This window comes from Thunnus albacares, chromosome 3 (genome assembly GCF_914725855.1).
Source record: "Thunnus albacares chromosome 3, fThuAlb1.1, whole genome shotgun sequence".
NCBI lineage: Eukaryota > Metazoa > Chordata > Actinopteri > Scombriformes > Scombridae > Thunnus > Thunnus albacares.
In genome coordinates this window covers 25986581-26014114 of record NC_058108.1, presented here as the reverse complement: position 1 = coordinate 26014114, position 27534 = coordinate 25986581, and the positions used below count along the sequence as shown (strand labels likewise).

Genomic DNA, 27534 nt, shown 5'->3' with positions numbered 1-27534 from the left:
TAAGGGTTTAAGGACAGAGGATGCTGTACAGACTGTAAAGCCCTCTGAGGCTAATTTGTGATATTTGGCTATACAAATAAAATTGATTTGACTTGACTAGATGCCACTGTAAAGTTTAATGGAAGGTAATTATACTTTATTTGTACAAAAACTGAATCAGACACAATATTGTTCTGAGCAAAGTATTTTATATGTCTGGAGGGGATCATTAACTTAAATACTTATAGAGTAAACTGATATTGAAGTTAAGAAAGAGACAGAATGAGAGAGAGAGCGAGAGAGCGCGAGCTCGCGCGCCACAGAAGCGCCTGGAGAGCTTTCAACGAGCACGAGCGTTCTTGGGTTTTTTTTCTCGTGCACGCGAGATTAGGGACAGATAGCCGGTAAGAGAGAGAGAGCGAGCGCGAGGACACTGAGTGAGCGAGCTCATCCTCGGCCGTTGGTCCACCGAGTCGTCGAAGATCTGTGATGGAGAAGATGTCTGTGATGACTCCGTACCGAGAAACCAGGAGCTAACGGCTGTTTTAAATCTCGACCGTTGGATGTTAAGTTCAAAACTTTTCCTCCGGACGGTTGTTGGTGCGCTGCGGGGATAAAAAAAAAACCCACCGGGAGGGACAGCAGGTGTCCTCTCTCGTCAACCAACCTTTCTCCCCTCTCCATCCAACCCCCCTTCCGCTAGACTGAGGTGCGACCGGGGCTTTTCTTTTAGCTGTATTAGTTGCTGGACTTTTCTGAGCCATGTTGTGGACAAGGTGGCTCGTCCTGCTGCTCTGCTGGGGGGCCACAGCCGGCGAGCAGCAGGCGGATGAGAGGGAAGGATTCCGGGCTGAGATCCGGGCGGACTCCCGCAGACAGCGGTCCCCTCCGCCGGTGGAGCCGTTGGATTTTGGTTTTGTACCGTCGGCGGTTTATGATACCCACGCTTACTACGAGCCAGGAGCCGTGGGCATCCTCTTCCACATGGTCCACGCGTTTCTCTATGTCGTTCAACCGAACCCCTTTCCCAAAGGTGAGATTATCTCCTCCACCACCACCACCACCATACCTGTCCCTGTCCTTCTTTCTCCATCTTCAGTTTGTCTCTTATTCACAGGATTTCTCTCACATGATGAGGGACACAAAATATTATCCAGACTCCACTGTCTCTCTACTGATTATGAATCGTTATAGATAATAAATAAATCACCCAAAATCCTATTAAAAACCGTTCAGGTTCGTGTAAATTGTGAGTGTCCGTGTGGCCGTAACAGGTGTTACAACAAATTATGTTACTCATCAGGTTCAATTACCCGGTGTGGGATCTCAGCTGTATTGCCACTGCAAATGTTTGGGTTTTTTTCTTTATCAGGGTCACATTCTGCATTTTGATAGTTTGATGATGAATAACTTGATTGGTTGTCTGTTAATGAAGTTAATTAAATACTTGGCTGATAAAGGTATTTTATCACACTGATGCAAAAGATATTAAAGGAAGAGCTACCATGGTATGACAAACTCTCTGCTCATTGAATGGAAAACAAAGTATGATCTGTTGTAAGAGGTCCATCACACTGCAAGTAGCAGATGTGACAGCAGGAATAGGAGTTAAAGACAGTGGATTGAGTCTAAGCCATAGACTGAGTAAAAATATCTAAGCATATGATGATAATACATTATAATAACAACTGTCAATGTCCAGAATAAGTTTTGATAGCTGTGATTGCAGAAACTGCTGGTCAGTAGTGTATAGCTCTGTCTGTAGAGCATTAACAGTCAGTATTTGGTCAAACAATCAGTTTTTCTTACCTAAAGCCTAGCTCAGATGCTCCCAACCTGGAGTCAAAACCCCCCTCCAAGGGGTCCCAGTATACATCTCAGGGGTCAGAAGCTCATAAAAGGGATGTTTATTGTGTTTGTTATGTTTGTTATGTTTATTTTTTCTTACTTTTTCTCAATTTTCTGGCTTTTTTTGATGAAATACTGGATATTTTCATGTCCTCTAAGCTCTAAAAATCATTCACGTGAAACATCTGAGAAGCAAAGCTCACTCTTTGGTTGAACTGCTCACAACTCATGTGAGCAAACCTGTGTCAAGGGTTCACAATTATGGTTTTTTCTTTGTTTTAAGGGGTCACAAGCCAGAAAGGTTGGGAACCATTGGACTATCTATTTCATAAACTAAACAACAAAGTCCAAAAAAACATCAAAGACGTCGCTGTGGCAGGAATTATTTGCACACTGTGGTTGTACTGAGTTCCCTCTCTGAACAGCATATCTGTTACATATCTTTACAGCGTGATTGTCCAAAAACACTCCCCAAGTGGCTGCCCTCAGTTAACACGCCGCTCAGTCAAAAGAGCATGTGCATGAAAAGTCTGTATGGATTGATGGTGCGTTGATCTCATAAACCAATGTTATGAGCAGATTAATGGAACAAGCACCGGATCAATAGTTATCGTAAGTGATCCTCTCCGGGCCCGTGCTGCAGCATTATTGAGGTGATAAAAAGGTGATCAGGTCTGCCACGTGATCAATACATACATAGTGGATGCTGCTCTATTGCTCCCCTTCTGTAGTACAGTAACCTAGTGATGGATATTTAGAGTCAAACCTAAAAGCGGTTTGTTTGTGTGCTGCATGTACAACTATGAGTGGTCACGTTGGAGGATGACAAAGTGCAATAGGATTGAAGGTTTTAAGTTGCTGCCATTTTGGTGTTCAGGGTTAGGGCCGCTGGCTGGGTAATCAATTAGCAGATCAGCGATTAGAGGAGGCTTTCTCCGTCACCTGCATCACCGCATAATACCTTAATCCACTGGACCATATGCTGCTACTGCCAGGGACTCTCCAGTATGATTCACTGTCACACACACGCACAGGTACAGACCACCTGGACGTCACAAACTCCCACATCACATGTTGTGTGTATTCACAATCATGCATGTTGCTCACACACCTCATACACACAGAGATTGAGGTTAGTTACTACTGTTTATAACCGTATTAAGGCATAATGTTTGGCAGGTTCAGCTGAAACGTGATGCTACTGAAACTGAGCCATAAACAAGTTAAGAGGAACATTTCTAGGTGGCAGCAACACAGTCAAGCAAAGCTACTAAAAGCCATCAGTTTGAATATCTGAATTAATTAGGAAAAGGTTATAAAAAGCATTTATCTGTGAATCTAAAAGCTGAAAAGTTAAATCAGTATTTGCTAAAACAGATACAACAGTTTGAAACTTAAAAATGGCAAAAAAACGTGCACAAAAATGTACAATACAACATGTCATTGGTACAAATTAGAGACTGAATTGAAAAACTCTAAAGTATTTGGTTTTTGGACTACCTCTTCATGAACATTTATCATTTTGCTAATCATAATAGCTTTATTCTATGATCAAGTTTTACTAAAATTTACCCAGTTTTACACTTTTTATTCTCTCTTCTCACTCTGTAGTAGTTTTGTGAGGAATATCAGAAGATTATTTCACTTTCTTTCCTTGTTTTATGAGATAACAACATCTACTCAGTGATGTATGTTCAACCTGCTTTCACTGAGTTGCTTGTATTTACTCTGTCACAAATGATGCCATTTTAATTTATCCCTTCAGATCAGTTTTTGATTAAGATGTAGTTCCTGACAACATTCATTTCACATAGTTTTGTTTATCTGTTTGCAGGGTGAGGACTCTGAAAATGTGATTTAAAAAAAAAAAGAAAGACAGCAAAAATATAATTTAATGCAGGTTAGGTTGAAAAAGTACAACTTAATAAGCAAAAATAGCATTAACCACCAAATGAAACAAGTTTTGGACAAACTGTAGACAAGAAGTGAAAGTGGACACTGCTATAATTCTTCTATCTTTTACAGAGAGAACTGTACACATTGAAACACATTTTTTATACATGTTGCCATATTACATATATATATATATATATATATATGTAGGCTAAATTTATTTTTTTGTATCTGCCTTGTTGGTTAAAAAGAAACTGAACTGAAAGAATTTGTGCAGGTTGAAATTAAAACACAAATTTATAACATTAAAGTAGTTTTTTTCAAATAAAACTACCGTAACAAGACTTTTATAACATTATGGTTGTTTCTTTAAAGGTGAATATAGACAAGTTTCTAATAATCAAGAACAACCTATGCAGCTAAGGATTATTTATTAATACAAAACAGTTTTTTGTATTAGAATATAAATAAAACAGTAAATCACTGAATCTTTTATTGTATTCTCATACTCTCCCTCTTAATCATAAGATGTGATTTCCGTAGTCATCCAATGGCGCAAACATCCAACAACAGAAAAGTTGATCACTGTCTGTGATTGGCTGAGAAAAATCTTGCGACATCATCGATTAGCATCTCTGGCAAGGAAGCACGCTGTGTACGTTAAACTGGAGGATTTACAAAACGACAACAAAAGCTACTGAACTACAGTGCAGAATTTATACAATATACTGATCAAAAATACTGTTTTTTATATGGAGGAAAACTTCATTCCCCGTAAAAGAAAAAAGTACAAGATTTTTGGAAGGGATGTGGACATTTCACTACTTTACGAGCTGACATAAACTTTCACACTTTTAGAAAATATTTTTGGTTGTTTTTTTACTTTAATACCAATCTTGTATTAAATTCTGTTGCCCCATAAAACTGTTTCTGTAATGCTACCATCCGGCTTGAGCCAGGTCATGGTAAGCTGTTGCAGAGGTGACTGGTTGGGGTCAGAGGGTTAAGGTAAGGTGGAGGTTAACGCACGGGAAAACACAGACACATGATTGGAAAACAAAATTCAACACCACACTAGCTCCAACCCGTATTTTCTCAACGGTTGGATTGATCAGTTGGATTGTCTGAGGTGGATCAATCTCACAAGCATTTAATCATTCAATAATCTGAGCAGTCTGGAGCAAAATCTCAGGTTCCCAGCAGAGCTGCTTGCAGCCAAGCGTCATCAGAGAGTCATCATCGGTTCCTGACCGGCGCTGGCTTTTCCCTCTCCTGACTCACTCATCCCGCTTTGCAAATCTGTGCGAAGGTTGGATATGCGGTGAAGAAGCATTTTGGGCTCTTTCACTGTGCGAGTCTTATCCCTCTGATACACACAGGGTAGATTAGAGGATTAGCATACACAGGGCTAATGCTAACACTGTGCAGCTACCACTACTACAGATGGCATTCTCACACACACACATACATACACACACACACGCATGTAATGAAAGTGGGTCATAGTCCTGGTATTTGTCTCTTTGCCTTAATTACTGTGATTGGTCAAAGACAGGTTGTTAATTAGGAAGCAAGTGTCTTAAATCAGATCACAAGAGAAACCCAAACTAGTTGTCTGATAGCGATATGTAAGACAAGCATGTGTAAGACGAGAGGGTGAAAGACCTCCCCAAAAAGTTTATCATGTATGAATGTGTTAGATGTTTTAGATGTGCTTAAATAAACAGAGACTCTAGAGAGAGCGCATTATAGCCACCATTCGTCTCATGTTCCTTATGCACTTCTGTTTATTTATGTGTATCTAAAGGATCAATGAAAAAAAAAAAAACTTACAAGCAAGTTGCTTATAACCTGAGCACCTCTTGTCTCTGTTTATCCACCTTATCCAATTTTCTGATCATAAAATATAATATCTTCTTCTGTAAAAAGCGTCTAATGAAGTGTCTAGTGCAAAAGGGGGAAAAAAAGACACTCATCACACATAATCCTCTTAGTTATTTTGCTCTGGTTCACATTGGGCTGTGTAACTTTCTTTAGCTCCTGGTGTCATGAAAATACATACAGCGCTTATAGCCTTGTGTAATACTCACTGAAACATGCCGTACCGCTGGCAGGATTTACTAACTGTTGGCAAACCTGACATGACTTGTGTTGTAATGCGATCATCATTCGATCTGCATCCCGCAGCATTGCGTCTTATTCATGTTGTGGTTTGTAATGTGTAGTTTTGTCAAAGCAGCTAAAAGAGTGACGTAGCCACAGTTAATATTTGTCACTTTAGTTTTATACTTCAGTTTAAAAAAAACATTCCAGTTAACACAAGATCTGTTCATTTACTGTCATAGTGACTTTAAAGCAGCTGTTCCCAACCTGGGGTCATGATCAAGGGGTCACAATAGGACTAACTGGATAGGAAAGTAGAAAAATGCCCCTAATAGTCACTCAAATGAAATAATCTAAGAAGTGAAAGTCACTCTTTGTTTTGGCTCACTGACACATGCGACATGTGACTGGGTGTTACAAGCAAAGACAGTTTTGTTTTAAGGGATGAAGCCAAAAAGGTTGAGACTATAACCTGATTCATATTGGAATTTTGAGGCTGATAAATATAGATTAAAAATATATGGTAACAGTCTATCAGCTAATTATACACAAATATTTTTGACAAGGATCCATTAGATGAGAGGAAATGTGATCAAAATATAAATAAAATGCAACATTTTTTGTTGAAAAATACTAAAAATGTCAATGTCCCCTGATGGGCAAACTATGTAATGGCGACACTGTTTCTAAAGTACCTTAAACATATCTTAAATGAGTCTTTACTTCAATTAATACTGATGATACTGACATATCGGTGGATATTGGCTATTGGCTATTGGTGGATGTAGCCTATCTGTCAGGCTAGTTTGTAGTTTGGAATCTTGATAACTTAATAATGACTTTGTTCAGCACTTTTCTCCACCAATAACTCCACTATGGTCACCTGATCCTCTCCATATGTCTTGTTTTTTAATAGTTTGATGTAATCCAAACACTTCCTGTTTAGGAATTGTCTTTTAACGTGTTCATCCAAAGGGAGTATAAAGTGTGAAGGTCAGTACTTCTGTTCAGGGAGTTGGAGGAGTTTTTCCACCTGACACTGTCCAACATGGTGCTTCAATCCTGAATAGAATAGAAATTCAGAACTCAGTATACCTAAAAAAATATACATCCTGTTAAAAGTACATTTTATCATGAAGTCATTTTACAGTTTTGCTGTAGTTGCACTCTAAAAGCTTGACTTCTGAACTCCATTATTAAACATGTCTTTCAACCTTCTTCGGTTTGAGTATTTGGGGTTTGAGACTGTGTTCCTGTAGTTTATATGAGCTCTTTCATGTAAGAAAGCAGCAGACACGTTTGTTAGGTTGCATAAGGTTTTGTCCACACCTTCCAGTAATCTCTCAGGTCAGCGTAGAGGATTGCGCTAGCTTATATTTACACTTCACAGTAAGACGGTTCTTGGTTCTGACTTATATATCACAACAGCCAACGAGCAGCAGTGTTTGATGGTTTGCTGTTGATGCCTTTAGTCTTAAAGTGGCTGCTAGGGTCCGTTGTGCATGTTCGTTTTGTTGTGAATCCAATTTTTGCTCCAATTTGTTCAACAGTAAAACACTAATAGGCCAACTGGGGTTTCTTTTTTCTTTTGATTATGAAGCAGTCACAAGACACACGCAAAAAAATGTTCAATAACCACCTTACACACTTAAAAAGTTGCTTCATCTAAATTATTTATTACAAACAAACACTAAAAACGAGACATTTTCACATTAACATCTTAATAATAAAGAGCCTGTATGTTTGAGTCGCTCTCCTGCACTATTGCAGCAAACAGTTGAGTTCATGTTGGGCGGTGGTCTTCGCTTATCCTTTCAGGTCTAATTCTGATGGTTGTTTATCCTCCTCACTCCTTTCATTTGCAGTAGCTACCTCTCATACTGGGTCACTGAACTAAGCTGTCTAAGCTTAACTGCCCTCGGTGGCTAATGCTAACTAAGTAGCTGAGCAACAACAGGTGGCATCCACACGACTCAGATGTGCTCATCATATGCTGCATCTGCAGAGTTAACACAGAGAGACATATCCTCAACCCGCATGACAGTCCGAGGTCTCCTCCAGTCAAACCAGTATTATAAATAGTTAGAAAAGATCAAAGAAAAGTGAGGCAGGCACCTCCCAGCATGAAGAAGATGGTGTTGAGAGGATTATCCATATGGTCGCAAAAGATGCCCCAAATCACAATCCCTTTTACTCACCAGGAAGGCTTATTCAGAGACATTTTTACTTTCACAAACTACCAAAAATCTAAAGTGCAGACTGAAAACCTCACACAATTCAGAGGCCGTTTAGTTTGCAGCGAATCATTCAACAAAATTAAATGCATAAACATTCACACAAAAATAATGTACTGTACATACCGAACAAAAAATATTTTAACGTAGTTTTGGTAGCAATTTTGCTTTTGGAATGTTGTGATGAATGATGAACATTAGGGCTGCAACTAACGATTATTTTCATCATCGATTAATCGTTTTGTCTATAAAATGTCTGAAAATAACGAAAAATTTGGGCTCTAATTTCTTAGAGCCCAAACTGAAGTCTTCAAATCTCTTGTTTTGTTGAATCAACAGTCCAAAACCCAAAGATATATCAGTTTATATCATATTCTGTGACACATAAAAGCTTCAAATCCTCGCATTTGAGAAGCTGCAACCAACAAATGTTCATTTTTCCTTCACTAAAATGATTAAAACGATTATCGATGCATCTAGGCCAGCAGGAAGCCCCCTAAACAAACGTTAATTTGAATAAAAATTGTTTTGTATACACAGCATAAACAGTCATAATAGCTTAATTAATCTCATTTACTGGAACATTTTAATGGTAAGGACACAGAAACATACAAACAAATCTAGTCACGTTACATTTCGGACTCATATGCCGTCTCACCTCACCTGAGGGTCAGCAGGTGGGTAAGCATAAGGCGGAACCAGACACAGAACGTGTGTGTGTGTGTGTGTGTGTCTGTGTGCGACAGCTGTGTCAGCATATACATGCTAAACTGACCTCCATCTGCTTATCGTGTGCTGTGGCACCTATTGTATCTGTCACAGAGGACTTGCTATGTGATGTTATTACATTCCTGAAAGAATAAAGAAGTGCAGATGTCGCACCTCTTAAGATTCTCTCTGAATTAATTCATTCTTTGGCTTAAATGTAGAAAATCTAACAAACTAGCTGTACGTTTAGAGGCGTATATGTAATATCTTTGCATGTCTACTGTACATGTTGACAGATATACAAACAATTAGTGGGTGTGTGTGTGTGTTTGTACCCATGTGCTTGGATACAAGTGTCCAAAAGAAATGTGTGCTTGTGTGTGTGTAAAGGAATCCGTGTTTACCTGCTGAGTAACAGTCTGCGTGAGTCACCATCCAGGTAGGCTTAAGGTTGGCTGACCTACATAAACACACAGACAGCTGGACTGAACCTCAACGCTCGTTTGGCAAACTACGCCGTACAAACAGCTCCCAAAAAAAACCACACACAGCTGTTAGATATATGAGGAGATACAGTGGCAATACTGATCTCCAAAATGAAAAAAAAAAAGAATCTGCATCATCTTTGTTGTCTGCTTATGAACAGATAAATGGATTTTTTTTTTTTTTGCTCTCCAGGGTAGCTTATCAAAAGTTATACTGGAAGGTTATTTGATTGTCTGTAAATCTGGCTGATTAGTCGCCCACATCCGACTGTACTGCCTGTAATACACTGTTGCACAATGGATTATATTTCTACAGATTGAAACACTATTCTTCTTCTTCTTTTCAGATCTGATTGTTAGAGTCATTCAGCAAAACATGGGGGGAATCAAAATAGAAGAATGGAGAAAGGTATGTTTGATTTAAATTCATTATATTGACAGTGCAGGGCTGTGATACTCTACCCAATACTGAGAAACTGATATGTTAACATTTATTATTTTACATATATTTAATAGCTTTGTTGTAAGTGGGGTTTTTTTTCAATTGAAGACAATGAAATAATATGTAAAACCTCATTATTTTTGCAATATTAAAGCACTTACAGTAAGTAGCTGGGACATATAACAGTAAGAATCACAATCAGATTATATCGTGGCCGCTCTACTTAGATGCCATTGAGACTTTTTTGGGGGGATTCCCTTGGTTTAAGTTTAATTTCTTTTATCCTTGTTTTTTTTTCTTTGACTTTTGATGTTGCCTTCACATCCTTCTTTAGAAATGGGAATTCTGCTACCTCCTAATCTCTTGGCTGTCACACTAATCTTGTTTTGTTTCTCTTTGTCTTCCTCTTGTTACGGCGGCTTTGTGTGTGAATGTGTGTTTGTGTGTGTGTGTGTGTGTGTGCATGTGCACTTTCTGCACACATCTGCGCACACGTGCTACGGCGCCACAGCCAGAAAACGTCGTCCTTTTGCTACAGGTAAACTCCTCTCTAACACTACATGTTGCAAAAAAAAAAGACAATGTGAGGAGACTGACGGATGGATCGATGTTCTCTTCCTACAGTGGATCCACTACGAAGCTGGATTCCTCGTATGCGGGACCGTCGGTGTCGTGTTCGTGATCCTCGTCCCCATCATAGGCATTTTATTCTGTGTGTGTCGATGCTGTGAGAACTGCGGAGGGGAGATGCACCAGAGACAGAGGAAGAACGCCGACTGCCAACGAGGGTTCTACACCGCCTCACTTGTCGCCACCACCATCTTCATCATGTGAGTCCCCCCTGTCGTCCTCTTCTCTGTCTTTATCAACATATCACATCACTTTGGTGTACACTTATTTTCAGATAAACAGCTGAAAGGGAAGTATAATCATTCGTCTTTTTAAACTTGAAGTCATGGACCCCTGAGACACAAGTCTGTACACTATACTCATGTTTTCTGAGTTTGAATCCATCCTAATTTCGATTTCAATTTCATGCATTTTTCCTTAAAAAGAGAGTAAAACACAGTACATAAAGAGCAATTTCTCAAAGATTTTTTTCTCCTCTTTGAAGGAACGTCCCTCCCACACATAACAGTTTGAGACAAAACACATCAATGATATATATTTACTATATCTAACCTGCCATTTAAACCGTGTTTAAACACCATTGTTGTCTCTTAATAACTTTGTAGTCAATCCCGGAACCGCCATCATAACAACAGCAAAAGTACCCATAACCATGCAAGCAAGTTTGTTACCTAATGGTCACTAAAGGGAAAAAGGCAGAAATGGTGTTTAGTTGTGTAGTTAAGAAGGTAAAAGTACATTTAGGTTGTTTAAACAAGTAATAAAAGGTTGCCATCTTTAAAAAAACTACAGTTTAAAATATTATAACTGATTGCTTGTATTGTATAGATGTCACATAAAAAACAAAGAAATATCTCATTTTAAGGTGATTTTATAGTGCTACAAATTGATTTCAACTTGAATGGGTGTACAAATCTTTGAAGCACTGTGTGTGTGTGCATATTTTTATGTGTATATACAGGGCTCTTCACCACATATACTCACTCACACACACACACACACACACACACACACACACGTGCACACACAGACTGGGACATGCGCACAGTGTACCTGCTCTGTGGAGGAAGCAGGTGCAGGGTCAGAGAAACGCGATCCCAACTGTGCAGGACAGTTAGGTGTTAGTGATATCACTTGGCTGACTGTGAGAGGGCCCTCTGTCTGAATGAATGCTTTCACATCACACACATGCATGCACACACACACACACACACACATTCACATATGTACACACAAAGCATACAGTGGCCATTTGGAGATGTGGAGATATTATCTTATCAGGGGTTTTTTTATCCGCTCACACAGCAATTCTCTCTCTTTGTTTTCACTCTTTTTCTATCTGTATCAGTCTGTGTTGCTGAAAAATGAAAGTCTAGACATTTTTCAAATGCTAAAAGGGCTCGTTGAGTGAAGGAGCTCAGTACTGTGGCAGGTAAATTTAATGCGTTTATACTCAGCCAAAATGTCACATTGCACAAAACATTCACTCTGCTTTCTTATTCAACTATACTTGAATAAAAATGAGAAAAAAACCTGCACACTGTCTCACATACATGCCGGAATATTTTATGTTAATATTTATTACAGATAAAATGTTTTGTTTGAGTCTTATTGACAGGTGTGTTGGATCAAAAACTCTTGACTGTGAAGAAACCAAAGCATCCTACACACCTTCCATCACTCACGATTACAATTTTATCTGATGAAAATGCTTAGGATCTTAGGATAGTGTGCAGGATTGTTTGATTTCTTCGCCTTAAGCAACTGTTGACATCTGGATCAAACCTGTGAGTTATATAATGACGACCACACTGCTGGATACTTCTTGGCTTATTTCCTGTCATCATTCATCTGATCAGTCAGATCTGACAGGACAGAGAGAAAGAGAAAGCTTGTGGCGCATTTCAAGACTGGCTTCTTTTAAAATACACGTTTAAATATAAAAAATGCAATTTAAAAATCAAAAGACTCCTCAAAATGTGGCTTCTTTTGCCTAATATTTGCAGCCCAGGCTCTTATCTCTGTGAGATTCAGGTGAATCCTCATGTCAGTGACTTTTGAAATGCTTGCAGCAGAAATCCATCTCAGTGTAGCCATGCTGCCCTCTGCTGGTTAACAGTGGTCATTGTAACACTTTGCTCTACTGAACTTACCTGTGTGTGTGTGTGTGTGTGTGTGTGTGTGTGTGTGTGTGTGTGTGTGTTTCAGTTTGGGAGTACTCATTTCTTACGCTGCGAACCATAATATCAGCGCCCAGATCAAGAGCACTCGTCGGTTCATCAATACCAATATGAGAGACTTGAAGACATTCGCTAACAACACACCTGCGGTATGAAGTCACTCACACACTAAAACACAACCGACGTTTCATGTTCGAATGTGTCGCCTCGCTCTAATGTTACTGTGCGTTTCCTGTTCCTGCAGCAAATCGACTACTTGACAGCTCAGTACACAACAGCAAAGAACAAAGTCCTGTCAGACCTCGACAGTAAGTTGAACCCAAACTCTTGTCTCTCACTTTGTTTGCCCGAGGCTCCCTGTGTTTACTGAAGCAACGTGTAACTGTAGTGTTGCCATCAAACCGTCTGATCTTTCTGTGTTTTTTCGACAGACATTGGACCTTTACTGGGTGGGAGGATTCACAGTCAGCTGGAGAAAGAGGTGGTTCCCTCACTGGACACTGCCCTGCGTATGGCAGGAGGTAACAACACACACTCTGTACCAGCTTTTAATATGAACATAGTATCACAGTGTTGTGTTGATGCTGCTGAGCTGCTGCTAAGCTGTATTTCTGTCACCACATCTGATTGGGTTTAGTCAAAATTCAAGGATAAATCCCTTGAGCCATGAACCACTTTTGTTACTCTGTAAGATGTTTTGTGTTACATAACATGCTCAGAAACCGCTAAACAGGTCGGACAAAACTCCATTGTTTCATTTCAAAGACAAAATTATGTACTCTTGTAAGGTCAGATGTTAGAAAAAACTTGAATTCTTCGGCACTTATTGTTTTTTCTGTACTAAAAATAAAATGTTGACTTGTCTAATCTAATCTCACAATAAATTACATGAACTGATGCCATAGTTATCTGGTGACACTACAGCAGCTTAAGATGTGCAGATTTCTCTCTGGTTATTACTACAGATTCCTGGTGTGGTTTTTTTTCTTTCTTAAGGACACATTCTCTCCATTTTTTAAAACTCTCCTTTTCCTCTTTCATTCCCTCACATTTGCTTTTCGTCTTAAGCTAAAGTTGAGAATGCCATCAAAGGTAACCAGAGCTGATCTGGATTCAGTGTTGCAGTGCTCGTGACTTGGTGTCAGTGTTAGAAACAGACTCTGATGCTGAAACACTGTTTTATCTTGTAAATTGTGTTTTGCTGTGGTTTTTCCTTTGTGGATTGTTGATCTGTGATCAGTGGAGTTCTGTGGTGGTTGCATCATGTGTGTATGCATGTTAGTATACAATGTATGAGGCTCAACACGAAACAACACGCTATTGTGGATATTTTTGGTAAAAATTCTGTATTTTCTTCAACAAAATGCTAAGTTTTCAAATGTGCAATCATCCTTCTTCTCTTGTTCACAGCTATGCGGGAGACTAAGGAGGCCCTGGAGAACGTCAGCTCCTCTCTGGAGGTGCTACAAGAGGGGACAGGGAAACTTCAGACCAGTCTGTCTGTAGAGCGCGCCTCTCTGTCCAACACCCTGTCCGACCCCGCCTGCACCAACGGAGCCGTGTCTCACACCTGCAACACCATCCGTTCCACGCTGTCCCAGCTGGGAATCAACGCCGACTTCTCCAGGGTAACGTGAAGCTAGACGTTTTCTGACACAAAAATGTGGATAAAAACCTGAAAATGATTTTAATCGGCAGCAATATCTCCATGTTTATTCATCAAACTTTTTCACTTCCTGTCTATCAGCTTCCAGACGTCAGTCACTCCTTGGGTAATGTCGACACCATCCTGAAAACAGACCTCAGCAACATTGTACAAAAGGTTTGTCTTTGTCTCCAGCTCAACATCATCTTCTTGTTCATCTTGTGACTCTCTGTTTCACCCTCCAGAGTTGATATATTTGTATTAATCACCTGTTCTCTCTTTCTCTCCACCTTCAGGGTTACTCATCCTTTAATGATACACCGAGACTGGTTAAAGACCAAACCAAAAATATTGTCTCAGGTACACAAATATATGTGTAGTGTTCCTAAATCAATTTTCACCTCCACTCTGTAAGTGAGATTACAATCTTTCACATTCTTTCTTTTCTCATCTTCACCTGCATCGTTCTGGACGATGACACCACAGCTCTACCTCGTAAGACCTGTTTTGTCCCTTTTTTGCTTTATAATAAACCCCCCCATCCTCCTTCCTTCTGTCACCTCTGAGTTGATCCATTTGTGTGTTTGTGTGCTTCTTATTTTCTGTCTGCCTCTGTTTGTTTAGGAGTGAAAGGCATGCTGGATAAGATCGGCGCAGAGATCACTGGCTTCTCTAAGATGTTCCCAGTGGAAGCATCTCTGGCCAATTTCACCATTTTCCTCACTGAGGGACAGAAGAACATTGAGTCCTTTTACCCACAGATCGACCAAATGGATTTCTACAGGTATGTGTGCGTGTGTGTGTATATTTGCATTAATTACATGGTGGGGACAGAAATATGTCCACACAGTTACATTATGGGCACACGCCTTCCATCTGGGGACAAGAATTCAGTGCACACAAGGTTAACTGTGTATTTAAGGTTCAGACTTGTTTTTTGTTAAACTTTGAATTATGATTTAGTTAAGTTTAAGGTGGCATTTGGGGTTAGACATGTAATAGGTGTAGTTGACGTCAGAGTAATCGTGCAGGGAATCAATCTATATCTGAACGTGATGGCCTTTTTGTGCGCTCTTTCTGCAGGTGGATCGGCTGTGTGGCAGCGCTCTGCATGGTCGTCCTGATCCTGGCCTTCAACATCCTGGGTCTGCTGTGTGGCAGCTGTGGTTACGACAAGCAGGCCACACCCACAACCCGCGGCTGCCTGTCAAACACCGGAGGAAACCTGCTCATGGCGTAGGTCACCACGACAGCAGACAGACCCTCAAACTGAAGCGATAATTAGTGTGTGGACAGAAAATAGTAAAATGAGGGAAATATAAGACAGTACATGGATTGAAGAAGAGTTGGTCAGATACAGAACGTAACAGTAACAATTAGCATTTATAAGCATTAAACAAACATGTCATGCATGGTTTAAAACAGTAGTTATAAATATATATTTAACAGAAGATTTGTCAAAAATCGAACTTGAAGACGTATTTTATATCATTAAAACTACAAACAAAGCATGATTTGATATGACCTTTGGCCTTTGGTTCAGTTATATACGCCTTTAGGTCACACACTTTACCAGTTTCTGTGCTTTGTTTCTGCTGAATGATACGTTTTTCTATTGAGACTAATAGAAAACCATCACAACATAGAGAAGAAATTAAGCAAATGTTGTGGTAGAAGATTTAAAGCAGGAAACACAAACTGTACAATAACTTATGTTTCTGTGTGATTATGTCTCCCTCACTCTATCTCCGGCTCTCTCAGCGGGGTGGGCTTCACCTTCATCTTTGTCTGGTTGCTGATGGCCATCGTGACCGCCTTGTTTGTTGTTGGTGGCAACGTGGAGAAGATGATGTGTGAACCGCTGGCTAACCGACAGCTATTCAAGGTACTGAACACAAACTCTCTTCCTTCCTGAACCGTCTTATTTTCACTCTCCTCTCTGCCTCTCGCTGTGTTTATCTTGGAGAGAGATCCTGAGCTGGATATCTGAGCTGGATAGTATTACATAACAGACAACACTGCCGCTCTGTGCTGATGAATATGCATGTGTGTGTAGATCATAGACACACCATACCTGGTCCATCCCGCCAAGAAGAACTTCCTTCCTGGGATGCTGTTTCAGAATCCGAACATTGACTTGACTTTGGGAAGCATGTACAGGTAATATGGAGGCTGCTAATGCACATTTACTGAACATAAGGCTCACTGTTTCTGATTTTAAGTGATTTTTAAAAGGAGCAAATCAGTTTAATTTGATTTTCACTTGCTGAAATTTTATGTTTGTGTGCATTCATGTTATACAGTAAGTTATTTTCTGCTCCAAGTGTGCAGCAAATGACATTTTTGAAATCAGATTTTCACCTGGATCTTATGCAGATGTTCATGTTGTTAAATATTCAAATATTAATAAACTGCCAAACACAAGGAGATTCATTGTGCTACCATTCTGTATTTGTCTTGTAGGGAGTGCTATGAGAACAACGGTCTGTATCACGCTCTGCAGCTGGAAACCATGTTCAACATCAACTCCTTCCTCAACAGAACTGTGGTGAGTGTTTACCGCGGAGGTATCTTGGGTGAAAAACTGTGTTACTGATTCACTGATGAAAGCATGATGAATGACAGCCTGCTAACTTTATATATGTGTTTCACATTAGTACAACAAGGATCTGGCCAAAGTGTTTGAGAGTGTGCAGGTGGACCTGCAGGACATCACGCTGCTGGAGCAGGCCGGCAGAGACAACCTCATCAACTTTGCCAACTCTGGAATCGGACAGATCGACTATGCAGCTTTCCTGGCTGAGGTACTCTGAGTGTGCACTTCACGTTACATAAGTCACATTTTGGGGACTCAAAAATCTGGTCTATTTTAGGTGTTAAGACTTGGTTCTTAAGCAAAACCTCTGGGGAATAAATGTTTTTTATGTTAAAAATTGTCCTCGCAAATGACAAAAACGTGTGTGTTTGTGTGTGAAGCCTCGACAAAAGCTGGTTCTGTTTCTGTTTGTTTTTCTATGTGATTTTCAATCCTTTGTGTCATGATTATAATAAACTTTAACTTAACAACCCAGTACAAAACATACAATAAAAATATGAGCTATAAACATAAATACATGTATTATTAATACAAGGGGTAGCTACAAAATAAAGACACATTTTAAACTGTATTAATAGCTTCATATGTGACTGTCTTGTTTTAGGTAAATAAGGGAGTCACACTTGTGGATCTTCTGTCCTTCTCTACTGACCTGGAGGCTCAGGCCGACCAGCTGGTGAGTTTCATCGTAATTATGAATGCAATTTACTGCTGTCTGAAATGAGTAACAGTACACAGCATCTTACGACTGAAAGCTTTAATATTAGATCAGACCTAGATAGTTTTTATAAGTGACATTGACAGATTAAGATTCCCTCCGCCATCTCTCAATCTAAACACAATCAGCCTGCACTCTTACTTGTTTGTCTTCTAGTTTTGGGGGGGATGGAATTTTCTTTAAATAAACATTGAATCATATTTTGTATACTGTAGGAATGACATGAAAAAAAATACTCTAAAAGCAAGTCCAAATTCAGTCTGACAGCCTCTCTGGAAAATTATTTTGCTTCATGCACGTGAACGTTGGTCTGAACAAAGCTGCCCATTCACTCTGAACACACACACACATATATTCATGGCACATGCATGGTATAGCAAATGTGCCACTTAAAGGCACATGGGACTTGCTACAGAACGATTAGTGTGTATTTGTATGGAAGCCAATAATGAATGAATAGTTAATTATCAACACATAATGATCCTGAAGACTTGTAATGATCTAATATAACTCATTGTAACAACAATTTAACCCGTAGCACAACAACAGTGTACAAAGTCAACAAACTCCTGTGGATCAAGGATCCATGGTTGTCTATGCTCATGATTGTACATTATACTACACTGCCAGCACCACTGATGATATAACGGAGATCTTTAATGAGGGAAAGGTAGATGATTGGGTTTGTAAAAACAATCTACTACCTAATTTAATTAAATCTATGCTTTTCAGAACTGGACTAATCCGCAATCTGCAATTAAAGCTGTCATTACTGGGTGTCCACTTGGAGAAAGTTAAATAAAACAGCCTGTTTTCATCTCTTGGTCTCAGCACATTGAAGATTTATTAAAAAAAGATGAGGCTAAAGCATCAGCAGGAAGTGTTTTCTCCACGTCTGTCCAGATGTTATGAACATGGTTCAATCATCAGTGGGTCAAACCCACTTCTGTTATTTGGTCCACCGCCAAAAGGAAGGAAACACAAATGTCATAGTTAGTTCAAAACAGAGCTGCTACAGGCCGGCTCTGCACTGTCATATCACACATGCATTCATAATTATACTGGCTGCCTGTCAAAACCAGACCTAAGTATCCTGTTTATTAGAAAAAACATCTTCAGATGACACGGACCAAAAATAGGAGCATTTTACTAGGAATATTAAGAAGGGTTAATTATGTATTTCAAGACATAAACTATACAGAGCTTCTTCAGATTGGAACCTTTCACCAAACTATATCAAATACATTTCTAATCTAAAAAGTGCTGATATAGTGTAAACATCTAACTTCTGTATCATTTAGGGTCATATATCAGTTTCAGCTTGCTTTAAACTGACTGTGTAATTAGTTATTTTACTTTTGTTTTATTTTATATTCCTCCTGTTATGTTTGTTCTTTAATACCTGTTAACAATATTTATATTTGCGTGTACTAATAGACTCCAGGAAGACTACAGTGTCAGCGGAAGCCGCTGTAATGATCCTCTTAGCAAAAAACAACATTAAACTCCTGTGTCCTCTGCTCTGTGTGTGTGTGTGTGTGTGTTCGTGTGTGTTTACAGCCTCGTGGTGCTCTGGAGAACGCACTGAAAGGACACGCCAGCAGTATCAGACAGATTCATAGAGATCAGGTGGTTCCCATGGAGCAAGCAATGGTAATCACCTCTCCCACTGCACAAACACACACAACACCAATGCTAAACACAATTAAACACTTTTGTTTAATACACATGCAGCGCTATTCTTCATATGCACTCACAGATATACACCGGTCCTCTAAAAAACACCTTTCTCCTACCGATAAAGTAAATAAACATACTGTATATCTTTAACAGACTTGAACAGAGCTTGAGAGGGACCATGGAGAAAAAAAATAACTAATTCATGCTCTCGATTTAATGGATTTCACCCTCATGCCATTGTCTCATCCAACGTACGTCCTCACTATGGATCACTTGGATTTAATATGTTTCATTTTGATCTTGGACTATGATATGTGGATATGCTTTAACCACAACACTTGTTTTATCTTACTATCCCTTATAATATCCTGTAGAATACCGGATAAAAGACTTTTTCACCGTAAACACTTTCATGCTCCTGTGGATATCATCCGGTTCATAAAAACTCAGCTTCAGGGTTGTGGACATGGATGTATTATCCATCCATCCATCCATCCATTTTCTATAGGCTATCATTTATCATCTAAAGGGTCGCAGGGGAGCTGGAGCCGATCTCAGCTGACATTGGGCGAGAGGCGGGGTACACCCTGTACAGGTCTCCAGTCAATCACAGAGCAGACAGACCACCATTCACATTCACACACCTGTGGACAATTTAGAGTCGCCAATCAACCTAACTTGCATGTTTTTGGTCAGTGGGAGGAAGCCGGAGCACCTGGAGAGAACCCACGCAGGATCAGTTGGATCAGTAACTGATGTTACAGGAGAAACATCTACTTCGTTGCTTTCTTCAGACTTCCAGCTGACAAATAGCTAAATCAAGAGCACGAATGAATAAATCGAGAGCACAAATTGTTAAATCAAGAGTGCAAATTAGTTTTTTTTTCTCCATGGCCCCTCCGAGGGTCTATAGACTTAACTTGCTAATAGCAGGAACAACTTCATGCAGATAGAAAACCCCAGTGCACACAGAGAGTATCCAGATTGACTAAAGTCGTTTATTTAGTCAAATCTTGAGGCAAATGACGCATTTTTGTATTGTCACACAAATTAAATAATAAGATCACAAGTGTAACATAAACATAAAGTGTCAATTTTAAGCCAATATTATTGCCAAATGACGTACAGTAATGTTTGTAGTCACATTTTTTTGTTAGCTCCTCCCTTCAACTTTCCCTCTTTTCTTTCTTCCTCCTTTTCTTTCATTAAATGGTGACAGAAATATGTCCGAGCGCGGGTAAGCCGCTGTTGATGCACGGCACTGTGACTCTTTTTTGTGCGTGTTTGCCATAGCAGTGTGGTTCATGTGGTGACAGCAGTGATGTGACGTAATGGGGTATTTTTTAATAGATATTTCGACGTGCATTTGTGTTGTTTGGTAACAGTCTGTGTTTGTCTTCTCATGCAGAGCACGCTGAGCCAGAGCATCAAACAGCTGCAGAGAACCTCCAGCGACCTGCCGGTGAGGAAACACAGACAAAGTGTTGATAACAGAACAACAAGTAAAAAACACAATTACTGCTCATAAACATACAGTACACATGAATCTCTGTTTCTCTCTCAGGTCAAGGTCACGAATATCCTGAGTGCCATCGATGCAGCAGAGTACCTCATCACTCATAATGCCTCCCATGTGGTGAAGCAGGTACAAAAATATTATAACAGTCATACAGTATGTCAACTTCATATAACTGTGCACATATGACCTGATGAGAGTGTTAGTAACCTTTGCTCAAATGAGATTTAGAGTCCCTCGCTGTGGCTCAGGAGGGTTGTCCACCAATCAGAAGGTTGGTGGTTCGATCCCTGGCTCCTCCAGCCCGCATGTCGAAGTGTCCTTGGGCGACCCAAATTGCTCGCCATCAGTGTGTGACTGTGTGTGAAGCATATAAATATTGTGGGGCGCTTTGGATAGGAAGCGCTGTATCACTACTGATGAGCAGGTTGGCAACTTGTATGGCAGCCTCTGCCATCAGTTTATGAATGTGAATGTTTTATATAAGTGCAGTCCATTTACCATTTAACAGCTTTGTGCAATGAAAAGATACAGTGGTTAATAATAATCTGTACAAAGAATGTTTCTCTTCAGATTCCTTTAGAATAAAATTAGTTACACAATTGTAATGAATTAATGTCCTTAGAAAGTATCTTTAAATAGATATGGTTTTATCCTCAAGTGCAGCAAAGAAAACGTCGTTAGCAATGAAAATAGCAGAAAAAGTGAAAGATACTTTCTGTGGTGGCTCATCTTGACTGATTAGATTATCGTGGAGCATCGGAGAGTATTTTGAGAAAAGGAAACCCATTGATGTCTCATCTTGTTCTGTCTGTGTCACATTTGTTGCTTTAGACTGAACAAAAGATGAAGTTTACTTTGCAGTATGTCTTTTCTTTTGGCCTTTTCTTCAAAAATCACAGTACAAGGGCGTTAATTATCACATAATAAGCAACAAGTGTTTGTATTGCAATCCAAACTTAATTAATGGGCCATGAAAGTCGTCTCAATGGGAACTTTACTTTATTCATGCTGGACTATTAAAAATCGTGCAGTATTTTATTTTTAGTATTTTACCTCATGACTCAGTTGGAAACATTTACATAAAAGTTACTTAAAATAAATCACTAGGGAGAAAAATTTGGAAGGTTTATTCAGTCAGAGAACTGAACCTGAACGTGCTGCAGTCACACATTTCTAACATAACTTCTCTTTTCTCTGTTGGTGTCTAGGAAACAAAAAACTACGTACAGAGCTTGGTGGGATACTTCAAACAGTACACAGCATGGGTTAAAAACTCTGTGAGTATACCAACAATTTTCTTTGATGTACAGTATTAATACTGTATGTCTTCTTGAAAGTCACGGGTTAACGTGCAGTATAGAGAAAATAGCTGCAATAACACTAAAATGCAAAGCAAAACCAGTCATCCAGTGGTGGATTTAAAGTTGATCACAGAGGATGAACAATAAAACTCTGGCCTCTCGTCGATGCATTTAATGGAATCAGCATGTTGTTTAGGTTTCGGTAAATTACATGAGCTTTAGAAGATTCCTAATCGTAACCAGAAAACTTTAACACTCCATGAAGCTTCTTTGATTTAAACTTGAAGTCAATAATGAGAAGGTTGAGGCGGATCAGCAAATCAGCCAGCAAGAGCTGAAATATCTCCACCACTGTACAGCACACTCAGCAAAAGTTGGTTTCACATTTGACTTCATTTATATGTGCACTTTGTAATCTATATTCTGGGGTTTTTTGATTTTGTACATATGTGTGTTCATGTGTGTATTTTTCTTTACAGTTGACTGCAGAGGTGGCCCAGTGTAAACCCATCAGTAACATTGTGGACAGCATGGAGATCGTAGCGTGCAGCTTCATAGTCGATTCAGTGGTAAGACGCCACACAGTGTGGTTGTGTGTGTGTGTGTGTGGGTGTGTGTGGCTGCCAGGCTGCAGAGGTGTACTGATCCCTTTCACAGCTGTATGTACAGTACATGTTCCCTGCATGTATCTGAAGTTCAACCAGAAATATAAATGACTCTTTGACGGTTTGAGGGACCTCTGGGTTTTGGGGGACTGAGGAGTCGGCCACATGGATGAGAACATTATGTTCTCAAGTCTCCAACACACTTGTACACACACACACACACACACACTGAGATGGGACAGAGTCTGTTTTGAGGCAGGGTGGGGAGTTACATACATATAGATTCTTCACTGTTCTTACCAGCAGCCCAGCGGAGTTGTAAAGTTTTCTATTTACATATCTGCTATATATCATGCATGTGAGTTTGTGAGAGTTTAATGAGCTTAAACAAGCCACAGATTGTGGTCAATATAAACAGAGAATTTATATATCAGCGCATGTGCAGCAGTGCTTGCAGCCGCTGTACATGTGCCAACTGTGCACACGTGTATGTATTTATGTATTGTGTCCTGTATGTGCACATTTGATACTCTTTGTGCCTGTGAATGTGTACGTTTCTTGTATGTGTCTTTGTGTAAAAGGTAGCAGGAAAAATATGCTATAGACTAAATGGTTGATCAAGAAAATAATCAGCAGATTAATTGATAATGACAGTAATTTTCAGTTGCAGTTATAGTTTAATCTATAAAATCTTAGTAAATTCTAAAAAAAATATCCGTCACAGTTTGAAGTGACATCTTCAAACAGCTTTTTGTCCGAACAAAAGTGAAAAACTCAAATATATTCAATTTCCAGTGATATAAAAAAGTAAAAAGTTGTAATTGTCACAACTGAGAGGCTGAAACCAGCGTATTTTTAGCATTTTTACTCGATAAATGGCTTAACAATGAATCAACAAGTCATTTTAGCTCTACAAAATGTTTGGCAACTGACTTAAAGCAAATGTATAACATGAACTTGAGACAGATGTGAAAAGTTACTGGTTTTACTGGTGTTTTTCAGAACACATTCTGGTTTGGTCTGGGTGGCTGCTGTGTCCTTCTGATCCCCAGTATCATCTTCTCCACCAAACTGGCCAAATATTACAGACGGATGGACACAGAGGACGTCTTTGAAGAGTGAGTCCAGACACACACACATAGATTAGATTACACATGTAGCCATCTTTAGGTTTTCTGAATCATTTCTGTTGTAGATCAAAACAAAATTAATTAATTCTTCTTTTTCTCTCCTTCTCTCTTTCATTATTCCCTTTCATGGTCACTGAATCTCCTCATGTTTTCCTTTCATGTTGTTTCCACTCTCTCCAGCTCCTCTTACCCGTGGCTCGTTGCACTTTGATATCTGTCTGTTTATTCACGCTTCATTTCTCCCTCTTCTACATGCCCACTTCTATTCTGGTATGGGATACTTCGACTTTGGATCTCTTCACTCTTTTTTCACTTTTTTTCATCAGAAATCACAAGCAAAGCATGGTCTCTCCTCTCTTTGCATGCACGGATCCTCTCCTCATCATCTTCTTTCACGTCACTCCTCTCGGGCGTCTTTCTTTTATGTCGTGAGCGACGACACTCCCGGAGCGAGAGATCACTCCATCCTTGTTGCTTTCAGCATTCTCTTTCTTACCTGTCCACCCTCGCTTTTGTGTTGCAGTATGGGTAATACAGGTAACCATGGTGAACAAGTGTGCGATATCCATGGAAACCTCGCGGTGGTCAGGTACGAGCAGTGCCCACCGACTCTGCATACGTGCATGCTGCGGTGTTAATTGGTGGAGGGATATTTTTATCTTAGAGTGAGAGTTAGCTGGATTCATCCACAGATGTTAAATGTATAAAGAATCCCCCGTGTGTGTGTTTGTGTGTGTGTGTGTGTGTGTGTGTGTGTGTGTGTGTGTGTGTAGCTCCCCCTATTCCGACACTCTGACCCGGTTCCCTCGTGCATCTGCTCCTCCGAGCTACTCCGACTGGTGACCTAAAGGAACGTTCCCCCTGTCGAAGAGGTACCGATCATCAGTGACAACCATCAACTAATCCACATCTAATCATCTTAACAAACAATGAAAACCATCCGAGAACCACCAGCCATTCGTTCTTCATCATACGTCATCCACGTTTTTCTTCTTCTTCTTGATCCTTCATCCATCACCTTTGTCTCTTCTAACTGCCCATCCATTCAAAGAGCTGGACTCAACACAGAGAAATAACTTATGGAGGCGATTTAAAGTGAAGGACATGAACAGACAGGTGACAAATTAAAGGAAAAGCTGGTACAGGTCTGAATGCTTGACCCCTACAGTGAGGGGATCCAGTGGCTCTGTTAGGTTGTGGAGGGCATTTTGCTGGCATGGTTTGGGTCCACTTGTCCCCTTAGAGGGAAGAGTCACTGCAAATCAATACAAAGTTGTTCTGAGTCATCAGCTTTATCCTATGATGAAACATTTCTATCCTGATGGGAGTGGTCTCTTCCAGGATGACAATGCCCCAATTCATAGGACACGAGGAGTCACTGAATGGTTTGATGAGTATGAAAATGATGTGACTCATATGCTATGGCTTCCACAGTCACCAGATCTCAACCCAGTTGAACACCTATGGGAGATTTTGGACTGACGTGTTAGACAGCGAAGAATGGTGCTCAGAATTACAGAGACTTGTAGAATCAAAGCCAAGGCTGAGGAACACCATCATTTTCATGCTCATCAAACCATTCAGCGACCCTTCGTGCCCTGTGAATTGGGGCGTTGTCATCCTGGAAGAGACCATAGGATAGATCATAGGATAAAGGTGATCACTCAGAACAACTTTGTATTGATGTGCAGTGACCCTTCCGTCTAAGCGGACAAGTAGACCCGAACCATGTCAGCAAAATGCCCCCAACAGCATAACAGAGTCACCAGATCCCCCCACAGTAGGGGTTGAACATTCAGACCTGTACCAGTTTTTCCTTTCATTTGTCACCCGTCTGTATATTCACACCAGACACCGTCATGTGTCATGCATCCAGATTGCGCGTACTTTAGATTTAACTCATTTGCATGTTTGGATTTGTTCAGCATTAAAAAGTTGCTGTCTTGCATGGAGAAAACTATGTTTTGTCACAAAGTATTAAAGGATACATTCACAATTTTTCAAGTCTGTCCAAATGAACACTGACATGTTTTTGTTGCTGTAGTCATTCCTCCTGTTCATACTGACCATAAGAAGATCCCTTCATATGGCACTTACAATGTAATTCAGTTCAATTCAGTTTTGTTTATATAGTGCCAAATCACAACAGAGCAGGTCTAGACTGTACTCTTTAATTTACAGAGACCCAACATCCCCCCATGAGCAAGCACTTGGTGACAGCGGCAAGGAAAAACTCCCCTTGCAATGGGGGGCACAATCCACAGTCCTCCTTCTGTGCAAAACTGTATTTAAAGGTTTATGTGAAGCTAAAATGAAACAAAGTTAAGTTAGGCTAAAAAGGGATTCTTGTTTGCCTTTGACTAAAACTAACACACTTGTTTTTCTTAAAATATGCACGACTGTAGGTCTTGAGCATGACGAACACAGAGTTGATTTTTTTTTTCGTTTTTCCACAGCGGACAAGAGAACTGGAACTGACCTTCCCTTCGTGGTAAGTGCTTGTTCGCCTGCTTCTCTTCATCCTCACTCAAGACTAAGAAAAAAGAAAAAGACACCATATGAAAAATCACAGGTCGTTTCTGACATTGTCCTCCTTTTTCTCAGGATCTCTGGACTTTCCAGCTTTCCTATTCAGATCATGTAACACTTCCAAAGAAAAAAAAGGGAAGAAAAACAACAACCATCAGGAACTGTGTGGTGAGGGCGTCCCACTCCCCGGTGCCCCTTCAAGCCATTCGACAAGGACCTCTGATGCCAGCCAACTGTTAATTTATCAAGTGTTCTCTCATTCACACCAGTATCTTATCACCGCAGTCTCTCTAGCGCGTCATACTGTACATTATCACCTGTCAGAGCATCGTACCTGCTTAGCTAGTTTTAACTGTAGAGGATGAATTTGTACTTTATCAGTTTTAACATGGTGACTCAAGTGTACATTTTTTACACTTTCAAGACCTTTGAAAGTTTTATATATTTTTGTTAATGTTTGTTTTATAACATGTAAGTAGCTTTTTTGTAGCAGTAGGTATTTTCTTTGTGAATATTGGGAATATAGCTTGCGTTATTTTGGCTTAAAAGGTTGCACTGACCAGGTAGATTCTATAGGAATCACTTGAGATTTGGGGAAATATACTTATTTGCTTTTTTTGCCGAGAGTTGGATAAGAAGATCGATACCTCTCATGTCTGTACGCTAAATATGAAGCTACTGCCAGCAGCCGTTAGCTCAGCTTAGCATAAAGACTGGAAACAGGGAGTAACAGCTAGCCTAGCTCTGTCTAATGGTAACAAAATCTGCCTACCAGCACTTTAAAAGCTCACAAATTAATGTGTTATAGTTTGTTTGTTTAATTTTAAGTGTAAAAACAACAGCCAGTTGTTTTACGTTGGATTATGTGCAGAACTATTTCTTGGCCGGGCACAGTGACTTCCTCGAGTCATTTTTACACTTTTCTTTTGTACAAATCAAACAAACAAGATATAACATGCTAATTAGCGAGCTTTAGAGGGGCTAGTGTTGGACAGAACCAGGCTAGCTGTTTCCTCCTGTTTCCAGTCTTGACAGTAAGCTAAGCCAACCGGCTTTAGATTCATATTTAACAGACAGATATAATGATATCAATCGTCTCTAACTCTCAACAAGAAAGCAAATATGAGTATTTCCCAAAATGTCAAACTATTTCTTTTAAAACTGAATGAGGAAACCTAGTTCAGTTTACTTTTTTACTTTACTACTTGTCTAAAGTATTCAATTCCTTAAGAAATGAAGAGACGAATCCAGAGTTTATCCTGGTCCATGCTACTACAAAGGCAAAGTGTTACTAGAAATACTACAAATA

At 39.8% G+C, this 27534-nt stretch overlaps 1 protein-coding gene across 11 annotated transcripts; it reads left to right on the top strand.

Moving 5' to 3' along the window:
• The first annotated feature begins 342 nt into the window (after positions 1-342).
• On the top strand, positions 343-26370 carry prom1b (prominin 1 b). 11 transcript variants are annotated; one of them, XM_044347278.1, is made up of 30 exons: positions 344-1012; positions 9598-9659; positions 10204-10230; positions 10317-10522; positions 12531-12651; positions 12747-12810; positions 12934-13023; positions 13571-13594; positions 13913-14130; positions 14250-14324; positions 14444-14507; positions 14634-14642; positions 14772-14931; positions 15231-15383; positions 15909-16032; positions 16204-16307; positions 16611-16695; positions 16805-16951; positions 17348-17419; positions 19022-19114; positions 20361-20378; positions 20550-20603; positions 20706-20786; positions 21869-21937; positions 22441-22530; positions 23569-23684; positions 24220-24285; positions 24470-24568; positions 26153-26187; positions 26301-26370. In XM_044347278.1, the coding sequence occupies exons 1-28, from the start codon at positions 742-744 to the stop codon at positions 24537-24539; spliced, it is 2733 nt and encodes a 910-aa protein (XP_044203213.1). In that variant the 5' UTR covers positions 344-741; the 3' UTR covers positions 24540-24568; positions 26153-26187; positions 26301-26370. The 11 variants fall into 11 exon arrangements, with proteins under 11 accessions (XP_044203214.1, XP_044203213.1, XP_044203221.1 ...); XM_044347279.1 differs by lacking the exon at positions 14634-14642 and having other exon boundaries at positions 343-1012; XM_044347286.1 differs by lacking the exon at positions 24220-24285.
• Positions 26371-27534: the final 1164 nt, after the last annotated feature.